This window comes from Anolis carolinensis, unplaced genomic scaffold (genome assembly GCF_035594765.1).
Source record: "Anolis carolinensis isolate JA03-04 unplaced genomic scaffold, rAnoCar3.1.pri scaffold_40, whole genome shotgun sequence".
In the NCBI taxonomy this organism is placed as follows: Eukaryota; Metazoa; Chordata; class Lepidosauria; order Squamata; family Dactyloidae; genus Anolis; species Anolis carolinensis.
Genome location: NW_026943849.1, coordinates 1 through 12,500, shown reverse-complemented (window position 1 = coordinate 12,500; position 12,500 = coordinate 1). Strand labels below are relative to the sequence as shown.

The following is a 12,500-nucleotide window of genomic DNA, read 5'->3' as shown; positions in this document are numbered from 1 at the left end:
TCCCTCCTCTATCAATACCAATGAAGATCTGGGGCAGGGTGGCTGATGGAAGCCCCAAAGGTCTCATGAAGACATTGAGTCCTCTTAAGGCTGCTTCCTACCTCTCTCTGAGTCTGAACAGGGAGGGCAAGGGCTTCCTCTGCCCTCTGGATGGATCTGCACTGCCCTATATTCCAGGATCTGATCCCAGGTTATCTCCTTACCCCAGATTATCTGGCAGTGCAGACTTCTATAATCCAGTTCAAACCAGATAATCTGAGATCAGATCCTGGGATAGAGGACAGTCTAGATCAGGGGTCCTCAAACTTTTAAAGCAGAGGGCCGGTCCACAATCCTTCAGACTGTTGAGGGGCCGAATGATCATTTGAATTAAAAAAAATGAACAAATTCCTATGCACACTGCATATGTCTTATTTGTAGTGCAACAACAACAACAATAACAACAACAAAAGAAAAATACAATATTTAAAAATAAAAACAATTTTAACCAACTCAAACCGATCAGGATTTCAATGGGACGTGTGGACCTGCTTCTGGCCAACAAGATAGTCAAGTTAATTAGGATTATTGTTGTTGTGTGCCTTCAAGTCATTTGAAGATTTTGGGTGAGCCTAAGTCAAAAATTTATTTATTTTTTATTTATTTATTTACAACATTTATATCCTGTCCTTCTCACCCCGAAGGGGACTCAGAGCGGCTTACAATTTATATCTATATATAATATATTATATTATTAGCATAGAACAATATTAGCATTATATATTACTATATTGAATTATACCACTATATTGTAATATTATTAGTAACATCACATGTAATATATAATTAATATTATTATATGGTATTATTATTAGTATTACATTGTATTACATTATAATATTTCTATCAATATTATATGTATATACAATATTATATTATTAAAACTGATATAAAAATATTATATTATAAAACTGAGGGCAGGGGCCAGGTAAATGACCTTGGAAGGCAGCATCCGGCCCCTGGGCCTTAGTTTGGGGACCCCTGGTGTAGATAGATCGAGCCCCAGATTGCCTACCCATAATAATTGACAGCCCTCCAAGCAGCATTCTGATGCATTCTAACTCCCCAAACAGGGATTCCCATAAGAAGAAAGTGGCCAGGCTTTGAGGCTGCAAGGCTATTCACTGCTATTCCACCTGGCCAACAAAGGATTCCCATAAGCCACAGCAACACGTGGCCGGGCAAAGTTAGTGTCGTTATATAGAATCTCTATGTCTAATGTTGTGCAAAAGTGTAAAAGTTGCCCTGACGTACCCTCTCACACTGACATTGCAATAAAAGAACCTTTGTTCAGAAAGTATTCACGGCAAATGCCGAGAGAGACTCACACGGCGACGGCCACCAGGCAGAGGGTGGGGTTGGGGTTCCAGGCCACGCTCTTCACGCAGCCTCCCACGGGCAGGGTCTTCATGCACCGGGCCGTGCACACCTCCCAGAACCTCACGGTGCCGTCATCAGAACCTGCGTAAGAGCTGCGGCCTCAGCCTCGGGCGGAAGAGGCGCCCCACGCTCCCTCCCTGTGGCCATCTGGCCAGGAGCAAAGGCAGGGGCACCACCCCGCAATCCATTCCCCAAAGGGCCAGGGGCTCCGTGGACCCCGACACCAGGTTTGAGGGGCTCACCTGATGCCAGCCACTGTCCGCTGGGGGAGACGCTGAGGCAGCGCACGAGGCTGGAGTGGCCCCGGTAGACCTAGAGAGGAGACAATGGGGGTCAGTCATGCGCTAGAGGGGGTGGCACACTAATAGCAAGCTTTAAGCGGGGAGTGTACCGTTCTTTTCCTTGTCGGAAGGGAAGAAGCATCAACACTCACACAAAGAGCCATCAGGAACAGAGGGAAGCCTGTAGAGCATGCCCAGGTCTTGTTCTCATTCATATTTCATAGATCTATGGAACTCAAGGTGTTTTGCTTCCTGCCTACATGGAAAGGCCACTTTTCTCTTTAGCCATTTAGGGCTTTATTATCCTTTCGTATGAGAAGGGAGCACCACGAGACTCCTCTACCTCAATATGGCTGATATACAGACACACTCTCTTCTACTTTCTTTGGTCTATCTACTCTTTTATCTGAGACGTATTGCCTGCACCAAAAAAGGTAAGTTTTCCACTTTTTGAACTGTAGTAGAGTCTCCAACATTTGCTTATCCAACATTCTGTATTATCCATCGCAGGCTGCCTTTTAGTAGTCAATGTTTTGTAGTAAATGTTGCGATATTTTGGTCCAAAATTCATAAATACGGTAATTACTACATAACGTTACTGTGTATTGAACTGCTTTTTCAGTCAGTTCGTTGTAAAACATGATATTTTGATGCTTAATTTGTAAAATTGTAACATAATTTAATGTTTAAAAGGTTTTTCTTAATCCCTCCTTATTATCCAACATTTCTGCTTTTTCAATGTTCTGCTGGCCCAGTTATTTTGGATAAGCAAGACTCTACTGTATTAATATTTATTTATTTTAATTCATTCAAACAGACATACATTTGGGAGTGTTTGTTGCACACAGTGCAATACTTTCCAGCTATTAGTCTTTCATAATCGTTTCTCAGATAATATATTTTCAATAAGGGGTCTTCTATTTGAATAGTACATCTAAGAGTATTATAGGCTCCAAATTAATATCCGTTTCCTCCTTGCTTCACCTATGTACATTTTTAGGTTAATTTTACATTTATATTGGATCATTGGTTGCCATTCATTAACAAAGCTTTCTAAAGGTTCTCTTCTTATGAGTACAGTAGAGTCTCACTTATCCAACACTCGCTTATCCAACGTTCTGGATTATCCAACACATTTTTGTAGTCAATGTTTTCAATATATCATGATATTTTGGTGAGAAATTCGTAAATACAGTAATTACTATGGAGCATTACTGCGTATTGAACTACTTTTTCTGCCAGATTTGTTGTATAACATGATGTTTTGGTGCTTAATTTGTAAAATCATAACCTAATTTGATGTTTAATAGGCTTCTCCTTAATCTCTCCTTATTATCCAACATATTCGCTTATCCAACGTTCTGCCGGCCCGTTTATGTTGGATAAGTGAGACTCTACTGTAGTTATTTTATCCATTATTAGCAAATCTGTAATGCATTTTCCCCATTCTTCTAAAGGAGGTATAGAATCATAGAATCATAGAATAGTAGAGTTGGAAGAGACCTCATGGGCCATCTAGTCCAACCCCCTGCTAAGAAGCAGGAAATCGCATTCAAAGCACCCCCGACAGATGGCCATCCAGCCTCTGCTTAAAAGCCTCCAAAGAAGGAGCCTCCACCACGGCCCGGGGGAGAGAGTTCCACTGCTGAACATCTCTGAGTAAAATTTTGTTTGACATGACAGAGGCAGCTCAAATAGTATACGCTAGATATTGGAAAACCTCAGAAGTTTTTCCCTTTTTGAGCCTTAGAAGAGCATCCTACATATATTCTCTCCTGTTTCTTACCATAGGCTCATAAATAGCACTGGCTACCCTGCACTCTGCTAAAGATACCACACCTTCCTACAATTCTTCTGTTCAGAATAAAGATGAACTAAGATGCCGTTCTGGGCTCCTTGCTGTGCCACTGATTCTGCTCCATGACTGCAGGGGGTCCATATCCTGCCCCTCAATCAAAATCCCCCCAAATGCTGAAGCAAAGGTTATTATTTCCCAGTGGAAATGGCAGGGAAGGCGGGTGAGCTAAGGTGGGGACCGGCCCCGATTCTTGCCGCCCCGCCGGAGACTCACCAAAGCCTGGACGGTGGGGAAGGGCTGCAGGTCCCGGGGCTTGGGCAGCTTGGGGATCAAGTCCTCAGGATCCACGTTGACCTGGAAGAGAGAAGAGACATGAACTCATAGGCGAGGAAGCACATGCACTGCCCTAGCAAACGACAGGTTGCATTTGCTAGTCTCTCTCTTTCCAAAAATGGAAATTACCACCACTGGACAATGTTGTAGGTCTAAGGATGCGAATGTTGATGAAGCAACAGTACAACAACTGCTGCAGTTTTTGCAAAATAACTTACACAAGGACTTCAAACCAAATACATAGAAGAGACAAGTATTGGTATTGGCATTGTCTGATGCCGATACCTCCACTCCCAGCACGTAAACACATTAAGATATGTATTGTCGAAGGTTTTCATGACCAAAATCACTGAGATGTTGTGTGGTTTCCGGGCTGTATGGCCAATGTGTTCTAGTAGCACTTTCTTCTGAAGTTCCGCCTGCCTCTGTGGCTGGCAGCTTCAGAGGATCATCTGAATATGCCATTAGTCACAGATGCAGAGGAAACCTCAGTGGAATATGGTACTAGAAAACCAAAAACCACATAACATCCCATATGAAGATATTTTTGAGATCTGCTATCAATGTGTTTCTCCAAACACAGCAGAGATTTCAAGCTTGAGATATAAATCGTGCTGAATAGATTGACAAAGAGCTCCGTTCAGTGAGCTTTAGGTTAGAATGTTTACAGTGGTGTTCGTAGTTGCCATGATATGGGCAAGTAGAGCGTCAAGAGTTGCCAACTTTGTCGGCAAAGCTAATCCTGACACCCTCATAGGCAGCAGAGCTACCTAGGCAGGCAAGAAGGTCTTGAAGGCTGGCCACTGACCCCTACAAATGCCCCCAAGTGTATAAAAGAGGAGGGCGCCAAGGCACGGCCACCTACCCGCATCTTCCTCTGGCGCGGACACAGGTAGAGGTCGAGGCAGCGGTCAAAGCGCTCGTGGATGAAGCGGGGGAAGGCCGGCACGTGGCGGAGGCAGTCGTAGCGCTGCGGGAGGAAGCTCAGCTTGCGCTCCGAGGGATCCTCCTGCTCCCAGGCCAGTTTCTGCAGGAGAGAGAAATAGAGAGAGAGAGGGATGTTGGCTGGACTGTCGGCATCACAGCGGAGGAATATCTCCTCTTATGGGTGTTCCTGAAACCCAAGACTCATCATCACCGTCCACAGGACTGATGGGTGCTGGACTCCATCACCTGGAAGGTCACCTGTTCCCCAGCCCTGCATGCACTCACCTTATAGACTCTGGTAGAAGTCTAGAAATTTATTCAAAAACAATCCAGAAAACCCTAGGTCGACTTATCCATGGGGTCATTCCACGCCAAGTGGTCTAAACCAGGGGTCCTCAAACTTTTAAAGCAGAAGGCCAGTCCACAATCCTTCAGACTGTTGAGGGGCCAAATTATCATTTGGAAAAAAAATACAAACAAATTCTTATGCACACTGCATATGTCTTATTTGCAGTGCAAAACAACAACAATGAACTAATAATACAGTATTTAAAAATGAAAACAATTTTAACCAACATAAACCTATCAGGATTTCAATGGAAAGTGTGGGCCTGCTTGTGGCCAATGAGATAGTCAAGTGAATTAGGATTGTTGTTGTTGTGTGCCTTCAAGTCATTTCAGACTTTGGATGAGCCTAAGTCTAAAATTATTTAATTACTGATTTACTACATTTATTTACTACATTTATATCCCACCCTTCTCAGCCCGAAGGGAACTCAGAGCAGCTGTATGTACATACAATATATTATATTATTAGCATAGCACAATATTAGCATTATATATTACTATATTGAACTATACCACTATACTGTAATATTATATGTAATATATAACATATAATCAATATTATTATATGGTATTATTATTAGTATTATATTGTATAACATTATAATATTTTATCAATATTATATGTACATACAATATATTATATTATTAAAACTGGTATAAAAACATTATATTATAAAACTGAGGGCAGGGGCCAGGTAAATGACCTTGGAGGGCTGCATCCGGCCCCCGGGCCTTAGTTTGGGGACCCCTGGTCTAAACTTTCCCACCATCATGTCTCCAACTTTTGTTGAAATTGTAGTTGTCATACCAGTCATACCAGTATTCATGCGGCCCGCTCGTGTTATATTGCTGTTTTGATCTTATGTTGTACTGTTTATTTTATGTAATGTATTATTTAATTGTATTATGTTATGGTTTATTGTATTGTCTTGGGCATGGCCCCATGTAAGCCGCCCCGAGTCCCCGTTGGGGAGATGGTGGCGGGGTATAAATAAAGTTTTATTATTATTATATTATTATTATTAAACTACGTTTTCCCAAACATGAGATCTCTGACTGCAATAGTTGCTGGTCTAGATCCCCTTATCTGGAGGAAAGTCAGTCCGCATGCGCTCAACGTTTAACAAAATGCCATTTTGGGGGTCTAATGAAATTGAAATTAAATGTATAAGAATGGCCAGTAAATTGAAATTCTGTACAATTTTTTTTCTGCTGAGTCCAATGAAATTAATTTTAACATTATGGATGCAAAATCCAGCCAAACAAGTTGGCTCAAAGTGGGCTTCAAAATGCGTTGTGACAAATCTTGACCAATATTCAGACTACAATAATTTCCATGCAAATGAAGATACAGACTTGAAATTCTAACTAAAGATTATGCTTGTGCTGGACATAATACTGCCAGATATGCAACTACGCAGCATCTATAATCGCCCTGAAGGATCTCCTGAAATTTGGCACTTCTGGCGCAAATTGTAACAATGCCAGTTATGAAAAAAGAGCCTACCTGAATATGCGTGTGAATAGTATCATCTGAAAGAGAAATTTTTTCTCTACACGACTGATAAGTTTTTGTATTTAATGCAACCATTAAGTATCCATTTACTCAGGTCAAAGTATGTCATATATCATATTGAAACCAGCATCCCCATTGCCACAGGAGCCATGCCCAATAGCCATGCAGTAACTAGTGGGACCATGAGGCTTCATAAAGCATAAATGCACAAAATATAACATACTTTGTGTTGTCAAAGGCTTTCATGGCCGGGATCACAGGGCTGTGGTATGACTCTCGGGCTGTGTGGCCATGTTCCAGAAGTATTCTCTCCTGACGTTTCGCCCACATCTATGGCAGGCATCTTCAGGAGATAATACTTCTGGAACATGGCCACACAGCCCGAAAGACATACAACAACCCTATAACATAATTTGTTATATTCACCATCTAATCTAACCCCGCCATGCAAGAAAAGCACAAAGTCTCCCTATTATGAAAATTCACAATTCCTGTCCCAACACCTGTCCTCAGGTAGATGAGGTCAGACATATAGTATGCTCCCCCATCAATCGGCAACTCAACCATCTCCTTTCTTCCTTTCAATGAAAATGCATGATTTCGGCCCCCAAACATGTCCTCAACGTATGCATGAAGTTGGCTTTTACCAGGCATGGCTGTTAGGAATTGTGGGAGTTGAAGTCCAAACACCTGGAGGACTGAAGTTTGCCTAAAAGGTAAAGTTTTTCCCCTGACGTTAAGTTCAGTCGTGACCGACTCTGAGAGTTGGTGCCCATCTCCATTTCTAAGCCAAAGAGCCGGCGTTGTCCGTAGACACCTCCAAGGTCATGTGACCATAGGCATGACTGCATGGAGTGCCATTACTTTCCTGCCAGAGCAGTACCTATTGATCTACTCACACTCTGGGGATTGGTGCCCATCTCCATTTCTAAGCCAAAGAGCCGGCGTTGTCCATAGACACCTCCAAGGTCATGTGGCCACTGGCATGACTGCATGGAGTACCATTACTTTCCTGCCGGAGCCGTACCTATTGATCTACTCTCACTCTGGGGATTGGTGCCCATCTCCATTTCTAAGCCAAAGAGCCGGCGTTGTCCGTAGACACCTCCAAGGTCATGTGACCATAGGCATGACTGCATGGAGTGCCATTACTTTCCTGCCGGAGCCGTACCTATTGATCTACTCTCACTCTGGGGATTGGTGCCCATCTCCATTTCTAAGCCGAAGAGCCGGCGTTGTCCGTAGACACCTCCAAGGTCATGTGACCATAGGCATGACTGCATGGAGTGCCATTACTTTCCTGCCGGAGCCGTACCTATTGATCTACTCACACTCTGGGGATTGGTGCCCATCTCCATTTCTAAGCCAAAGACCCGGCGTTGTCCGTAGACACCTCCAAGGTCATGTGACCATAGGCATGACTGCATGGAGTGCCATTACTTTCCTGCCGGAGCCGTACCTATTGATCTACTCACACTCTGAGGATTGGTGCCCATCTCCATTTCTAAGCCGAAGAGCCGGCGTTGTCCGTAGACACCTCCAAGGTCATGTGACCATAGGCATGACTGCATGGAGTGCCATTACTTTCCTGCCGGAGCCGTACCTATTGATCTACTCACACTCTGAGGATTGGTGCCCATCTCCATTTCTAAGCCGAAGAGCCGGCGTTGTCCGTAGACACCTCCAAGGTCATGTGACCATAGGCATGACTGCATGGAGTGCCATTACTTTCCTGCCGGAGCCGTACCTATTGATCTACTCACACTCTGGGGATTGGTGCCCATCTCCATTTCTAAGCCGAAGAGCCGGCGTTGTCCATAGACACCTCCAAGGTCATGTGGCCACTGGCATGACTGCATGGAGTACCATTACTTTCCTGCCGGAGCCGTACCTATTGATCTACTCACACTCTGAGGATTGGTGCCCATCTCCATTTCTAAGCCAAAGAGCCGGCGTTGTCCGTAGTCACCTCCAAGGTCATGTGACCATAGGCATGACTGCATGGAGTGCCATTACTTTCCTGCCAGAGCAGTACCTATTGATCTACTCTCACTCTGGGGATTGGTGCCCATCTCCATTTCTAAGCCAAAGAGCCGGCGTTGTCCGTAGTCACCTCCAAGGTCATGTGACCATAGGCATGACTGCATGGAGTGCCATTACTTTCCTGCCGGAGCCGTACCTATTGATCTACTCTCACTCTGAGGATTGGTGCCCATCTCCATTTCTAAGCCAAAGAGCCGGCGTTGTCCGTAGTCACCTCCAAGGTCATGTGACCATAGGCATGACTGCATGGAGTGCCATTACTTTCCTGCCGGAGCCGTACCTATTGATCTACTCTCACTCTGAGGATTGGTGCCCATCTCCATTTCTAAGCCAAAGAGCCGGCGTTGTCCGTAGTCACCTCCAAGGTCATGTGACCATAGGCATGACTGCATGGAGTGCCATTACTTTCCTGCCAGAGCAGTACCTATTGATCTACTCTCACTCTGGGGATTGGTGCCCATCTCCATTTCTAAGCCAAAGAGCCGGCGTTGTCCGTAGTCACCTCCAAGGTCATGTGACCATAGGCATGACTGCATGGAGTGCCATTACTTTCCTGCCAGAGCAGTACCTATTGATCTACTCTCACTCTGAGGATTGGTGCCCATCTCCATTTCTAAGCCGAAGAGCCGGCGTTGTCCGTAGACACCTCCAAGGTCATGTGACCATAGGCATGACTGCATGGAGTGCCATTACTTTCCTGCCGGAGCCGTACCTATTGATCTACTCTCACTCTGAGGATTGGTGCCCATCTCCATTTCTAAGCCGAAGAGCCGGCGTTGTCCGTAGACACCTCCAAGGTCATGTGGCCACCGTACTTCCCTCCCCCATCAGGGTCTCTTTGATCCCTCCCTTCCCTTTGCCCGGGGCTGCTGACCTCTTCCTCGGAGGGCAGGTACTCGGGCGGGGGGTTGTAGGACTCCTGGTGCCCGGGCAGGGGGAGCTTGGGGGCCGGGACGTGCATCTTGTGGCGCCCCAGGATGGAGTTGGGGTCCTCCTGGGCCCAGAGGTCGTAGAAGGTCGGCGCCTCCTCCTTGGGCTTCCGGGGCTTGATCCAGCCCATCTTGATGGCGTGCACCAAGCGCGAGACCTGTCACAGAAGGACGCAGAGAGAAAGTCGTCACGCAACCGCCTTCCCCAAGGCACAGCCTCCCTTCCCGTCCCCACAAAGGCCTTCCTCCAGCAGTCAAGCAGCCGTTCTCCCAAAGCGGAAAGTGAAGAGAGCATCCTTGGCCCATCTCTGCATTCACAACTTTGTTTTTGGCCACGGCTTTCTTCGAGATTGGTAAACTACTTGGCAGATTTATAGCTAACTAGCTGTGCCCGGCCACGCGTTGCTATGGCTTATGGGAATCCTTTGTTGGCCAGGTGGAATAACAGTGAATAGCCTTGCAGCCTCAAAGCCTGGCCATTTTCTTCTTATGGGAATCCCTGTTTGGTGAACTGGAATACAAAAGAGTAGTCTTGCTGCTTGGAAGGCTGGGAACTTGCGCTCTAGGGGAATGGTTTTTTGGGCTGCTAGAATCGCAAAGAATAGCCTGGCTACTTCAAAGTCTGGCTGATTGCTACCTAAGGGAATCTTTGGTTGGTCAGCTTCAATAATATAGAGTGGTATTGCTGCTTCAAAGCCTGGTTGCCTTCTACAAGGTTAATCCTTTGTTAGTCTGGTTAAATTGCACTGAATAACCTTGCAGCTTCAATGCCTGGCTGCATTATACCTAGAGGAATCATTATTTGGTGAGGTGGAGTAGCACCCTCAATCAAAGAACTGCTTTGAAGCCTGGCTACTTCCTTTTTTGGACAGCTTGAATTGCACTGAATAGTCTTGCAGCTTCAAAGCCTGGCTGCTTCCTTCCTGGGTAATCCTTTGTTGGGAGGTGTTAGCTGGCCCTGATTGTTTCCTTTCTGGAATTCCCAATTCCCCTGTTTTCAGAGTGTTGCTCTTTATTTACTGTCCTAGTTTTAGAGATTATATCGTTGTGTATTATTATAACACAGTAATTATTATATATTATATTTATAATCTTATATTATCTGGTTAGAACTGGATTATATGAGGCCACTTCTACACAGCTATATAAAAACTACACTGAACTGAATTATATGGCAGTGTGGACTCAATATAATCCAGTTCAAAGCAGATACTGAGGATTATGTGCCTTGGCATTCTGGGTGATATAGCTGTCTGGAAGAGCCTTAAGTCTACACTGCCATATAATCCAGTTCAAATCAGATAATCTGTATTTTATAGGCAGTGTGGACGAGGCCTAAATGCCCTCTGCCTGTCCCCTGGGTGCCATTTTGGCTGAGGGAGTTGCTAGGATATGAAGGGGGCGGGGCCTAAAGGCAGCAGGGCCTACCTTTCTAACTGGCAGGAAGGGGAAAAAGGCTCATCCTCTGTTATTTGGACTATTTTACTATGTTTTTTTATTGAAAGACACAGATTGGATGACTATGTCTTTTGTGGCCAAATTTGGTGTGATTTGGTTCAGTGGTTTTGTCGTTTACTCCATGGGGAAAATGCACATTACATTTATATACATATAGATTGTAAAGGGTTGTTGTGTGTTTTCCAGGCTGTATGGCCATGTTCTAGAGGTATTATCTCCTGATGTTTCGCCCACATCTATGGCAGGCATGCTCAGAGGTTGTGAGGTACAGTTAATAGTAAAGTCAGGAGTAACCAAGCAGAATGTAAGAACTTTTTAAGTAACTCACACAGTAAATTATAAATGTGTGTGTGTGTGTGTATGTGTGTGTAACAAATAAAAAAGAATAATCTGTTTCTAACTTGTAAACTTGTTTAGTAAGCTTTTACTTTAGGCAGTCCATGTGGTGTAGTTGTTTCTCTGTCAGACTGGGAACCCAGGAGGCCATTGGTCTGCCTCAAACGACGGTGCTGTCTAACCAATATGTTCAACCAACCTCCTTCCCGTCTTACCTTCTCCTTCTCAACGAGGGAAGGGATGAAGCTTCGCTTGTCCGCCGGGCGGTTGGTCACCGGATGGATCATCACTTGGCTGGAGAAGAAGTCCACGGCGGGCTGCAACAGAGGAAGGAAGGAAGGAAGGAAGGAAGACAAAAAGAAGAAGGAGAAGAAGAAGAGGAGGAGGAGGAGGAGGAGGATGAAGAGGAGGAAGGAGGACAGAAAGAAGAAGGAGAAGAAGAAGAGGAGGAGGAGGGAGGACAAATAGGAGAAGGAGAAGAAGAGGAGGAGGAGGAGGGAGGACAAATAGGAGAAGGAGAAGAAGAAGAGGAGGAGGAGGGAGGACAAATAGGAGAAGGAGAAGAAGAGGAGGAGGAGGAGGGAGGACAAATAGGAGAAGGAGAAGAAGAAGAGGAGGAGGAGGGAGGACAAATAGGAGAAGGAGAAGAAGAGGAGGAGGAGGAGGGAGGACAAATAGGAGAAGGAGAAGGAGAAGAAGAAGAGGAGGAGGAGGAAGGAGGACAAGAAGAAAAAGAAGAAGAAGAAGAGGAGGAGGAGGAGGAGGAGGGAGGACAAAAAGGAGAAGAAGAGGAGGAGGAGGGAGGGAGAACAAGAAGAAGAAGAAGAAGGAGGAGGAGGAGGAGGAGGAGGAGGAGGAGGAGAAAGGAAGGCGGACAAAAAGAAGAAGAAGAAGAAGAAGAGGAGGAGGAGGATGAAGACGAGGAAGGAGGACAGAAAGAAGAAGGAGAAGAAGAAGAGGAGGAGGAGGAGGAGGAAGAGGAGGAAGGAGGACAGAAAGAAGAAGGAGAAGAAGAAGAGGAGGAGGAGGGAGGACAAATAGGAGAAGGAGAAGAAGAGGAGGAGGAGGAGGGAGGACAAATAGGAGAAGGAGAAGGAGAAGAAGAAGAGGAG

General features: G+C 45.2%; 1 protein-coding gene across 1 annotated transcript in view; it reads right to left on the bottom strand.

The window, feature by feature from the left end:
- Positions 1-11,705, bottom strand: part of bop1 (BOP1 ribosomal biogenesis factor) — a gene marked incomplete at its 5' end in the record, with an annotated part of 24,684 nt that extends 12,979 nt beyond the window's left edge. Inside the window, 6 exon segments of the mRNA XM_062966909.1 lie at positions 1,368-1,500; positions 1,662-1,731; positions 3,772-3,852; positions 4,697-4,858; positions 9,540-9,752; positions 11,604-11,705. Of these exon segments, the coding sequence (XP_062822979.1) occupies positions 1,368-1,500; positions 1,662-1,731; positions 3,772-3,852; positions 4,697-4,858; positions 9,540-9,752; positions 11,604-11,705 (761 nt within the window).
- Between the last annotated feature and the right edge of the window lie 795 nt (positions 11,706-12,500).